Raw genomic sequence first — 12360 nt, forward strand, 5'->3', positions numbered from 1 at the left:
AAACGGAAGGTGTGTTAGTGAGGGGGCGGGGTGGCGATGATTTCGACTGTGACGACATTAGTTCGCAACAATTCACTCACAATAACATCAAACTTGGCGTAAATGTCCGTCAGGCGCCCCTCGGAGTCGACCATCGGCAGAGCGGACACGCGCCTATCTACGAACTTGTGCAGCGCCGTTATGATGCTGGTATCTTCCGTCGCCGTTTCGATGTTGTTGTAGCTGCCAATGCGCACCTCCCGGAGGGTTTTCTGCATGTACGATGGCTTTGGTAGTTCATTTATCTGCAACGAACGACACGTTTGTTAACAAACAGCTCTTTTTTCAACCGTTCGCTTTCACGACCGGCGAGCGTACTTACATATAAAAATAGGAATCTAAGTATCCTCTTGTGAGTCAGTATATACAGCACGTTGCCGGTGACCGGATCGATCACGGGCAGCCGATGGATGCGGTTGTGTACCAGCATCTTGATGGCATCGTACAGCGACGCATCTGGACCGATGCTAACGAGCTTCTTCACGTCCTCCTGTAGCACTTCTGTACAATGTACACACACACACACACACACACACACACAAAAGCAAATTACTTATTCTGGTCCACAGTTCAACCCCCCTTCACAGGTACTTACTTCGCCAAGTGTCCAGCTTGTGCTCCTCGAGCTCGTCCATCGACGCGTTCGGTGATTTGTAATACATTTTTAGAATCTTGATGAAATCAGTGATCGTTAGCATGCCGACAAACTCTTGGCGCTTCGAGTCCCACAGCGGTGCCGCCCGGACGCCGTTGTAGACGAGCGCGTAGAACGCCTTCTTCACCAGCAGCTGGGTGTCGAACACGACCAGCTTGGCGGAGGTCGGCACCAGATCGTAGCACTTATGAAATCGGAAGAACTTGACAAATATCTGCGACTCATCTTCCTCTGCAAAAAAAACAAAATGAATGCAAACAAAAGGCAATTAGTACGAGATTTCAATGATGCACACTTACAGCACACCCTCCGAGCTATCGAAATAGAACTATACCATCCCACCCCCTCGCGAACACTTTCTGGCCGACCTTTCTTCAGCAGCTCCGCCAGATGCCGCTTCCAGGCGCTCGAGATTGCCTCAAACTCCTTTATGCTCTCCAGCGGGTACGTTTCGGTGTTGAAGAAATCGTGGAAGCCGGCCCCCAGAACCAGCCGGCCGGCATAGTTCGAGTAGAAATGCAACGTGGGCCATGGCTCCCGGCCGGCAAACCAGCGCCGCCTGCAGCCATAGTTGGACCGTTTCTTAGGGTTACTAATTTTCTTAAAGTTTGGATTCACATAACACACTGTTGTACGCACAACCGCGTTTCGAAGAGCAAGGACAAGAGAGACACATTAGGCAAAAGACGACCACAGACCCTCTCCGCAGATCGATTGAACGTTCGAGTGAGTGAGTGTGCGTGTAAAGATGGGCAGCGTGAGGTTGTTGCATTCAAAGCACTTACTGCAGGTGATGTTAAGCAGCGGCAAATGAGCTCCTTTCACATGGTACATGCAGAACAGATATATACACACACAGACAGACATCAAATCTATTACACAAACCCGCTCTATCATCACACCAGAACTCTTCCATGAAGATGTACACACAATTATGAGCGAACAGTGAAGCGAGCGAAGGGAGGTGTGTCGTGTCGTGTACATCAATGTAAGATACTTTCAGATTTTGCTTCTAAGGCCTCCTCCTCCTCCGGCAGCACCACTGCTGCCCCCGTCCGGTTCGGAACAGGACCCCAGACAGCAGCTGCTACTGTCCTGGCTAAGGCTGCTCGCACTCGAACAGGCAGAGCTGGTGAGATTGGACGCGATGCTGATAGTACGGTGGCTGTGCTCGCTGCTATCGGACATGCTGATGCCACTGCCGAAGCGACTCAAACTGTCCCACGTTCCAATGCCGGGATCCATTCGGGAAGTTGGTGGTAGGTAGTTAGCACAGCAGAGGGATGTTGCAGAGTAGGGAATTAGTTTCACATTCACGGAGACACACGCTTGGCGCTAAGCTGCAAACACACATTCACAACATACGGTGCTTTTCTTGGTTTGCGGCATATAATGACGGTTCTACAGTGCACAGATAGGAAATGAGTATACTATACATGATCAAGCGTTTCGACTTCAAGACGCCTTTGAAGACGTTAACTCTGAACTATCAGTTTATTCTTGCTAACTACTATGGAGTACAAGATGCCCGCGTCTCGTCTGATCCCACCACCACTTGTCATTTACAACTGCACCCTCCCCACAAGTTACATTAGTTCATGGTCGCCGCCCATCTGGGTGTATGTGTTCAACCACCACACAACTGACACTAATTGATGGCATCTAATGAATGTCGGATTTGTTTTCAATTTACATCCCATATTACCCGCTGCTGCCAAATGGGAACATAATTTCAACGACGGAAGGTGTGGTACAGATTTTCCCCGCGTGCCTGACCAATGTTCGGTGAAACCGTTGACAGCACCTGTTGACATTCTAGTTTCGGCAGGTTTGTTCGGCAACCGGCCCACTGTTGCTCTTTGAAATTGGCCTCTTATTGGGCCGAAACAGCTTACATTTTGGGATCGTTAAAACCCAAACTCAACAAGAGCAACGACCCTCTGCTGTGATGATGCTACTTTCTCGTTAGATCATCCTCGTAAATCACGGCGCACGAAGGTTTATTCCCAACAGAACATCTCGCACACCAGTGTGTTTACACAGTAGTGCTGCTGCTGCTGCTGCCCGCCCTGCGCTAGTGCTAAGGTTGTTACCACCATTGTTGTAAAGTTCAGCCCCTTCCGCTTCCTTTATTCGCGCATGAGAGCTGTATGGTGTCCGCCGCATGACGATCGAATAATTAGCGATGGGGTTGCCGCCGCCGGCATCCATCGCCACCGCCATCTCCCCCTGCTGTTCCATCAACAAGTATAGACGTTATGGGTGGTGATCGACGCCACCACTTGTAGGATTAAAAATATCATTCACAGTGTTGTACAACCTCGGTTGCTTTTATTCTGCCGCTGTTTTATTACACGGCAGAAACGAACGATCAGCTGTGACGATGGGGCTACTACATGGGGCCAGCCAGTTCGGGCATTAACGCCTTTGTGACTGTGCTTTAGCCACACACACCGCACACAATCACAACCCCGAGGAGCCTGAAAATAAGATGAATGATTCATGCCAGCCAGCGCACAATGCGCACGTATGCGTCGCATTAATTGATCTTGATTTATCAAAACAGCTCAACACCCAAACGCGCGTCCTGACTATTAATAACACAGCTCTCACTGCCACCACCACTACACCTCCTGTGTCAATGGCAGAGGAGCGAAGGGCAGAGGACTTGCCTCTACTACACTACTAGGCTGGGCGGCTACTGACGACAGAACCATATGTTTGACGGTGCACGGCCAGTCCTCCACGTGTCGCGGGTGGGTCACGATCGACCGGGCGGGGATGTACGCATCAAAAACTGAATTGCCTACGCGCGCACACTCGTGTGACGTCATTCAGGTCACAAAACATCATTTACTTCTTCTCAACCCTTTTCGCTCTCTTTCCTTCCCTGTCTCTGATATCTTCATCAAGTAAAACAACAATCTATCTACCATCAAGTATCGGCGCAAAATACGTTAAAATGTGTATTCCTGCCGCGCTCACTGCTACTCTAGAGATTGGTTTTCTGGCGCGACACATGACTCTCCTCGCTGAGGAGAACGCGTGCCCGCCGAGTGTGTGTGTATAGTGAATGATTTCCAATATTTTCCTCGTACGCTCTATTTTTAAAAGTCAATCATGGGGCATACATACACAGTACAGGAAGTCAGCAAACAAAGCGCACACGATATTTGTTTGCCCGTTAGAGAGCAAACCGAAACGGCGTGATCGAACGCTATTGCTGCCCCTAAACGGAGAGTATGTGCATTATTAGACGGTGGGGAAGTTGATTTCTACGAGCCACAACATCCACAGTGTTAGTAAAAGGGGTACACCACGTGTGCACTACTGTAGCTACAACACATAAAATGCATCCTGCAAACACAGCGAGTGCTGCCAGAGAGAGAATTAGTTGAAACTCCTTTTCGAAACGACAACTAAAACGAAAACTATTCTATCGCTGCGACATAGGGTGAATGAATCGGTTGGTTGGTTGGTTGGGGAAGGGAAGGAACCATATTTACACAACGATCACCACACTACGCAAAAATGGCAGAGATTGTCGCGGGGCCGAGACAACACCGCTTTCCCTATATCACACAACTGTTCGATAGTTCACTAAACGAGATCACGGATCACAGAAAGACTTGGTATACACTACAACAGTACTACTCTACACCGACGGCGAACCGAAAACACATTCCAGCTGCGTAAGAGGAAGTCGAAGAGATCGCTTCAAACGCGGAAGAAAGAAGAAACGTTCACTACGCAAACGATCGCGACGGAAAGCAAATTCAGGGTTTTCTCTTCTACTGTTCGTTCCGTTTGTTGCTAGTTTCGCCTTCGCCTCGATGGTGTGGGGCGATGTGTACAACAAGCACTCCCAGCATTCACCGATCAACTGATCCGTGTGCTGTTCCGACAGCCCCCCGGTAAGCATCGGTGGAGCATTCCGCTTCCGCTGACGACAACAAACGACGATGCTTTAACGCCATTTGCCAGCAGTCTGGTCTGCGCAGCCTGATCCTTTTCTTATACAGAGACGCGGCTTTGCGCACCACACTAAAAAGGGTAGATCGCGCAAGGGAAGGTGGTGTCTGGTGTGAAAAAGATCTTGCCCCGATCTTGACCGATCTTGACCGAGAGAGCAGAACAGCAGCAACAGCAGCAGCAGCACAAGCAGAGCGTTCGTGCCCGTGGTCCGAAATTACAAACATTCAAGGCAATCTTTAACCGTCGTTCGTGGTCGTCGTCGTCATCAGCCGTCGTCGGCTGTGGTTAATTGCGCATGGTCGGTGAGAGAGAGAGGGGTGTTCGGAATGCTTCCGCAGGGTCAAGTGGTGCTAGCGACACACCGAAAGGGAGGAAAACGAGGGCATCTTTTCAAATCATCGTTCAATCTACTGACGGATAGTTTACAGCCGGACTCGGACGATGATCTACGTACAATATCGTAAGCTCACGCATGCTCCCACCCAAGCTGATGGAAAGAAAGCCAAGCTCGACAATTGTTTTGGAGCACAAAGGAGGTCCAACAACAGCACTATAAATTCCGAATCTACTCAGCTACACTCAAGTTCTTCAATCTTGAATATTTAAACCAAAAAGTTCAAAAGTCGTACCATTTTATCTAACTCATCATCGTAACCCAACGAAACGTAATAACATCCTTGTCTAATAAATCTTTCAACTGTCACACACAATTTGACATTTATGAACGAAGAAGTAAGTTTTCGTCATGTCTTATTTCTATATCCTTCGGCCCGGTTGCATCCTTCTATCTTTCGCCGAGACGCTGAGCTAGGTGGCGAGGAGTGGCCATGTTTTGGCAATCGATCAACCGTTTGAGTGAAAAGCGAACAAACAAGTGCAGTCTGTGGCGCATACTGCACATATACAGAAGATCATCAAGCGGAGAACAACAAGATGAACGGGCGGGTGGCGGCGCCCCGACAGGGCCAAAATATCGATCACGTAAGGTTTATAAATACATCCACAAAACAGCGGAAAACATGAGACCCAGCAATCATATATCAGAGACACAACACTCACCTAGATCCGACAGCGGAACCTTCTCCAGGAATGGGTCGGCAACGGGCAGCTAAAATGAGACAAAAACACAGAAAGGAAAGATTCCATTACTAATCGTATCTTTTGCGCAGCACACCAGCAACAGAGTAAGTAGCAATAATGGATGGATGTGATGGATGGGGTAAAAGTGCATTTAATCGAGCGTCTTCTTAGGCCAACATTACGTTTTGACTGTTGTGGGCGCTGGTCGAACGGCGCAGAACGTTCTTGCGCAGTGAGTGGCTGAAGCGCGAGTACCAGGTCGGCGAGGTGTAGTAGTACTTGATGCTGGTCGGCATCGACGTCGACAGCGGACAGTCCGCGAGCTGGCTGGGCGAAACCGGGCTGCTAATGGAGCGTCCGGAGCTGTATCGTTCGCGCGCGGTAATGGCTGCGGACGGGCGAACCATGGGGCCACCGTTGGCCGGTGCTGTAGCCGACTGTACCACGGGCACATTGTTAACCGGTTGCCGGTTCGGACCGTGGTGCTGGATGGCGGCCGCGTACAGTAGCTGCTGCTGCTGCAGTGCGCTGGCCGTGTGGGCCGGTGCCGATCCACTGATCGAGGAGTGCTGCTGCCGGTGGTAGCGTGTAGCCGGCGAGGAGGAAAGTAGCTTGAAGCCACCACCAACCGATGGTGGTCGAATGACAGTACCACCTCCTGCCGACGATGCCGATCCGACGGAGCCGGGCGAATGTCCCGGTGTGGTTTGATGTAGATGCAGCAGCTCACCGGTGCTGGAACCGTCGCGCATCAACAGATGAGGACTACGGTTGCCATTGCTGGCGAGCAGTGCACCATTGCCACCGGGTCCACCATCCCCGCCTGCTCCGGCGATATTGATCGGATCGGTACGGGGTGGGGCACGAAACTCGGGCACCGCAGTGGCACCGTTCACTGCCGCACTGGAGGAGTGTGGCAGCTTGGGCACTTGCGGTGGTTTCGGCCGTGCCACAGACACCGTACTGGAGGGTGGGGCAGCATCGAACAGGGAAAAACGACGGAACATGGTTCAATCGCGTCGAATCCTCACCACACACGGAAAATCATTGGATAAAAGCTTTGATACGGCACAGACTCACACGCAGAATTTTGAACAATTTTTACGCACAAAGAACACACTCGAGCCCTTAGAATCTTCACTCCACTCCAAACACAGCACGTGGATAAACGAGGCCACACTAACCAGCCCACTTAACAGACGAACCAAAAGAAAGAGAAAACACACGCACGCACACAGTCGTTGGATATTATTTACGGATTCGGTACACCACTTTGCGCCGAGGATCACACCGCTCGATCGTGTGCCATCGAATCACTCCGTCTTCAAACTGGACGTACGAAATGGACAATGCTCCGTTGGTAACACATCGCACAACGGCACACACCACCCGCTGGGTCGGTTACATACACGATTGATGGTAGGACACACTTGATCTTGTTCTCGTTTTCCCCTGCCCTAAAGCGCTCGCGTCGTATGGCTGTGGATGATGCGCTGCGCTGCTGCACGCGTTCGCTCGACACTAACCTTTGCTATTTGTTTACGGAATTTGCGGACTAGAGTGAATGAAAATGCTACATACTGCCCCCCGATCGGATCTTCAGCGATCGGGGAGAAAAAGAGAGAAGAAGGCACAGAATGCTAACCATCATGTCGATTTTCCCTTGCCACCCGACGACGATGCCAAAACGGCCACCAATCCATCACCGAAACGCCGTGTCTTATTAGCACCATTTGCCTGCCCTACCTCCCCATCAGGTGGAATGGGGTAGCTGTTAGTGGTGCAACATTTGCGCAGTTCTCGCTCTCTACCCTCCCTTATCCCTCCCTTATATGTTTTGTCTGGTTTACGCTAAAGAGCCGAAACATTTGGCCGCCCCGACTGATTGCTCTCACGACGGTTGAAATAACTTGTACACACAGCTTCTCTTGCTTCCTGTGCAATTAAAAGTAATTGAACTAGAATTCTTAGTGATGGATGTTTGCAATTTAAATTAAATTATATTTGCCCCCCTCTCTGTCTTGTTCAATACACCACAACACACTGAAAGAACACTCGCTGGGCGCAGCAGCAGCGATGGAAAAACACAAACCCAAATCTTTCCAAGGTCCAATAAAAAAGGCGGCATCAAAAGGCTAAACTACCTAGATCCCCTTTTTCGCTTTCCGTGGTCAATAGTCCCACTGATAAGATATGCGCCCCCGCCTGCTGCACACAACAAAGGTGGACAGAAGAAAAAAAACAAGAACTACCACCAAACCGTCGATGCAAAACGTTACAAATCCTGAACTGTGTCTGGGGAGCCGTTAGCTCGAGCGTGGGCTGATATGAGGAACAGACAGAGAATGTAACCACCACGCATCAGTAAAGCCACCCGAAAACCCGAAACACATCCTGCCCACCCCCAGCAACCTGTTCCTTTTCCGGACACCGGGGGTAAATATTTGGTCCACACTCATTATCACCACCCCCGGGGTCCCAAGGGTGGTGGAGATGGTGATGTTGGTGTTGGTTATATACACACCACCACCGTCGTCACGACCCCTTGGAGCACAACAGCGCAGAAAGATCCCCCTGGAAGGAGGAGAAGCGATAACCACGACCGTTCAACGTGGTCGGACACCCGCATCACCCCCCTGGAAACCAAATTGAAACCGAAAAAATCCAACTTCTTAACCTCCTGTCTCCCGTCCTCTCAATCCTCAACCTCCACCGGCGCTCCGGAGCGTCGACAAATTCGGCAGGCGGCAACCAACACACGTTAGTGACGCGGTTCCAGTATCAATCACTGCTGGTTTTTCGGAGGGAGTATTCACACGCGCCAGCAGCAACGAGTGCAGTAAACACACCACCGCGCAATACACTCCTCATCCACCCTGGGCCGTTTTATTGGCCATAGATTTTTGTACCACGAAACGCGCATTGGAGGAGAGGAAGCGATGGGAAGCGGCACCATCAGCTGCTAACTTTGGTATAACGCACGTCCACCGGAGGGGGGAGCGCTACTTTGTCCTGACGACTTCTACCACAAATCAGGCAAGGTAGGTGCAGAGCACGTTTCCGGTTTTATTGCTCTATCGGAGTACAACACGTCAGTTGACGCGCGATCAACACAAATGTTAATCGATTTTATACACCGGGTGTTAACTGGATGCAACTAGAAACTGGTGAGAGGAGGATCAGACACACTCAATTCGGTTTCGCGATTATCAAGTTGGCTCTCGCTGCCTCTGCTATTGGAGATGTTTGTTTGTCTTCGATAACTACTGTACGGTGTGTGGTGTGGAAACTTTCAAGTGGATTGGATTTAAAACTGTTACGACAAAGCTTACAAGGGTATATCAACTTGAGCACTTCTATCTAGAGCATACTACTACTGATAGTCGATAGATCAAGTAATCTTGTGCAATCAATTTCGATCATTGCTACCTAACTGGACGTCAGCCGCCGTTCGTTTCTCTTTCACATTCCAGACAAATGCCCTCCGCAGAGAGACTAGAGACCGGTGAGTAGGCCTAGGTCAACAGCAGCGTACTAGTACCACCAAAAACCTAATGACACTCTCTTGGAGGGACGCCGCCAAAGGAGAGCGCCTACGGCTGTGGGGAGTTACACCTCCATTCCAAAGAGTCGAACCAATCCATGAACTGGTTTTGACCAACTTCAAGGACCCTTTCAAAAGCTCCACCAAAACAGCTCACGATCTCTCCTCGGCACAAGATCACAAGTGCGACCGATCGGAGAGGCGGGGGGATGATGTTCTGTGCCCTTTCGGGTTAAGTTGATCAGTGTTGTTGCTTCGAAAACAAGACCCGCTGGTACACGGAGGAGATCTGGTTAAGTCATCAAGGAGTCACACTTTTATATCCGCAGTTCCCCCCGTTGGCGTTAATAACATCCGCATTGGAGCGGATTTCCTGGACAAGAGCAACCACAGCCAGCAGTTTTCAACCCGTCTAGTGGTTCCCAATAGGCAAACAAACCAGCACCCTCTAACCACGATCCCTATGGCACGAACACACGTACCGCGACGAACGATCAAACGCTCCTCTTCCGATCTGCAGCTAATAAGTTTAGTGTTTAATCAAGCTTTTCGCGTTCGTTTTGCGCTATTTTTATCTCCACGCGCCGACAACACCATTTGCGCGCGATACATATTAGAGGGGGAGCGGGAGGGCTGCGTGCGTGTTAAGATGGCCGAAGATAAAAGCTGTGCGCGGTGCCGTGGACAGCAGTGGGAAGGATCGTGCGACACACTCTGCTGCCACCGTCGTCGTCGGTTTTCGTAGCGATTTCTGCGACTTCTTGTTGGACAACAACAGGGAAAGGGGATAGAAGTGGATTTGATGGCGGTGTGTCTACTACTACGACGCACTTTAATTCCAACTTTTTTGTTCGATAAACGTGAGCGCATTCACACACACATACGCACTTTACGAGTCTAGTGGGAAAAGTCACACGCCCGGTGGTGGGCGATGAGCGGAAAATTAAATCACACGACATGCCGTCTTGATGTGTTATCGTTGATAGCGTTTTTCAGTTCACGCTCGTGATCTTTCTTCACCATTTCTGTCACGCGCACACACACATATACGATCGTCACACACTGGGAGGGGCGGGAGCACGGTGAGGCTCTATGTACGACTTTTTTACGCACTGAAATAAAACATGCTCACGAGGAGCTTCGCGGCTTTAAACACGCATCGTCGTACACCACACCACACATCAACACGGTTCGATCAATCGCATATTTGTGGTGTCCCTTCGCGGGTGTCGCTCTTGCTTGAACGCGATCAAGTGTGATTGATTAAAAATCGCGGGTCTAAAAAATAAACGCCTTCCGAAACACGACCGCAACGTAACGTACCAACAGCAACCACGGGAAGGAAAGAAGGGTAAATTGGCAAAAAAACACGCCGCGCACGCCACTGTGTATGTGTGGGGTTTGTGTCCGTTTTGCGCGGATCACCACCGCGGATCTCAAGCGCGCGCGTCTGGTTTCGCCAACGAGTGAACTCAAACTGCGCGCCGCCCGGTAGACGGTTTTTCGAGGCCACAATACACAAACTCTCGTGTGCCCACCGTGCACACACATATTAACACACACTCGTGCACTCGCGCCGCCCTACCGCTGCTGCTGCTGCTGCGTCGCGCCATTCCAATCCGCCGCTTGCCCCGCACACACTCACTATCAATCTTGTTACGTTCATTCCGCGTCTTGTCCCACCGTCTTGGGTGCCACACCACAACGTTCCTTCAACCGGAGTGTGATCGTTCTGTGAACCTGCTGCTACTGATCTCACCACCCTCTAATTCCCGTCCTATGCCATAATCTGGCGAGATGGCGCCCAAGAGAGGAATGCATTTTCTAACCTTCTAACCGCCTTAGTAGCGTGTCGTAGGCTTAATAAAGCACACCGGACAAAGCACCGGAGAGCTCAACAACACGCCGGCAAGCTGATCTGACGTCACGCGCACGGTAACGAGATTGTACTGCAATCGCACACAACCACACAACACTACAGATAGACAAGTCCGGGGTGCCGGGCGCTGCCTTAGGAACCAATCAATCTGGGGGGTTGCTCTGGTGCTTAGAGGTATGTAACGCGCGGTCAAATGCCACCAGCAAACAACACACCAGGAGTGCGTTTGCTCTCGTGAATCGTGAACAAAAAACGGTGCCGGCTTGGCATTCGATAATGCTTCATCATACCGCAAAAACACAGACACAGACACACACACACACCAGCACAAACTGTTTCTTATCAGCTGCTTATTAACCCGGAACGTCGTCGCGAATAGCTTTGCGAATAACCCGGCGAGCGCCCGCGACCGCGCGCACGCCGAGGTGAACAATTACGTGTGTGCGTCGAACACACAGACGAATCACGTACGCACTCTCTCTCTCCCTTCCAATCCCTATACTAGGGGTATGTGGCGGTGGAATCGAGAAGGCATTATTCAGTAACATAAAGTGACCAAGTTGGTACAAGGTGTTTGTCTCGAGAGCTCGTCGGAATTGTTTCCTAGCGCGCTCCCACATGGGACCGGCGGGGGTCGGTAATGATTAACCGGATAGCTGACGATAAGAAGCACTGCTGAGAGGCTTTATCTGAGCACCTCCCCACACACACACATCCCAATTGCAATGTGTTGCAGTGGCCCGCAATTGTGTTCTGCCTATTGCGTATCACAAACTCGTGCATGAAGCTGATAACGGCCGTAGCTGAAAGATTTTTGAAAGATATAAACGATTTGGTTTCAACATCTAGATGAGTATTTACAGCTTGAGGCTCAAACTCTTGATGTTCTTCCAATATCTATCACAGTTTTGGGAAGATATTTCATGACAAAATCCTTCGAACCAAAAGGTAAAATAATTAAACTTAATTTAATCCCTCCGTATACTGCCCTACTGCAGCAAGTAAACATCCGAGATTGTTTGGCGAATATGTATGAGAGTGTACAAGCACACACCCTCCTTTCTACGGCCGACACAGTGTACCTCGGGGGCAGCAAAACATTGCCTCCATTGCGCAACGCGCGCCAAACTGTCCCTCCCTGCACGACATTGGGGCCTGTTGGAAGAAAACACTTTTATTGCCAATTAG

General features: G+C 50.3%; 2 protein-coding genes across 5 annotated transcripts in view; one reads left to right on the forward strand and one right to left on the reverse strand.

The window, feature by feature from the left end:
• Nucleotides 1–12360, forward strand: part of LOC120950462 (60S ribosomal protein L17) — a 195683-nt gene that overhangs the window by 57430 nt on the left and 125893 nt on the right. The gene's annotated exons all lie outside the window — the stretch shown is intronic.
• Nucleotides 1–12360, reverse strand: part of LOC120947496 (uncharacterized) — a 60700-nt gene that overhangs the window by 3290 nt on the left and 45050 nt on the right. For all 4 annotated transcript variants that reach the window (XM_040362865.2, XM_040362864.2, XM_040362863.2 and 1 more), the window contains exons 9-12: nucleotides 5729–5777; nucleotides 635–925; nucleotides 362–540; nucleotides 81–284 (exon numbers count right to left, since the gene is read on the reverse strand). In XM_040362865.2, the coding sequence (XP_040218799.2) occupies nucleotides 81–284; nucleotides 362–540; nucleotides 635–925; nucleotides 5729–5777 (723 nt within the window). The remainder of the gene's footprint in view (nucleotides 1–80; nucleotides 285–361; nucleotides 541–634; nucleotides 926–5728; nucleotides 5778–12360) is intronic.

The sequence above is a fragment of the Anopheles coluzzii genome, chromosome 2 (assembly GCF_943734685.1).
Source record: "Anopheles coluzzii chromosome 2, AcolN3, whole genome shotgun sequence".
Lineage (NCBI taxonomy): Eukaryota > Metazoa > Arthropoda > Insecta > Diptera > Culicidae > Anopheles > Anopheles coluzzii.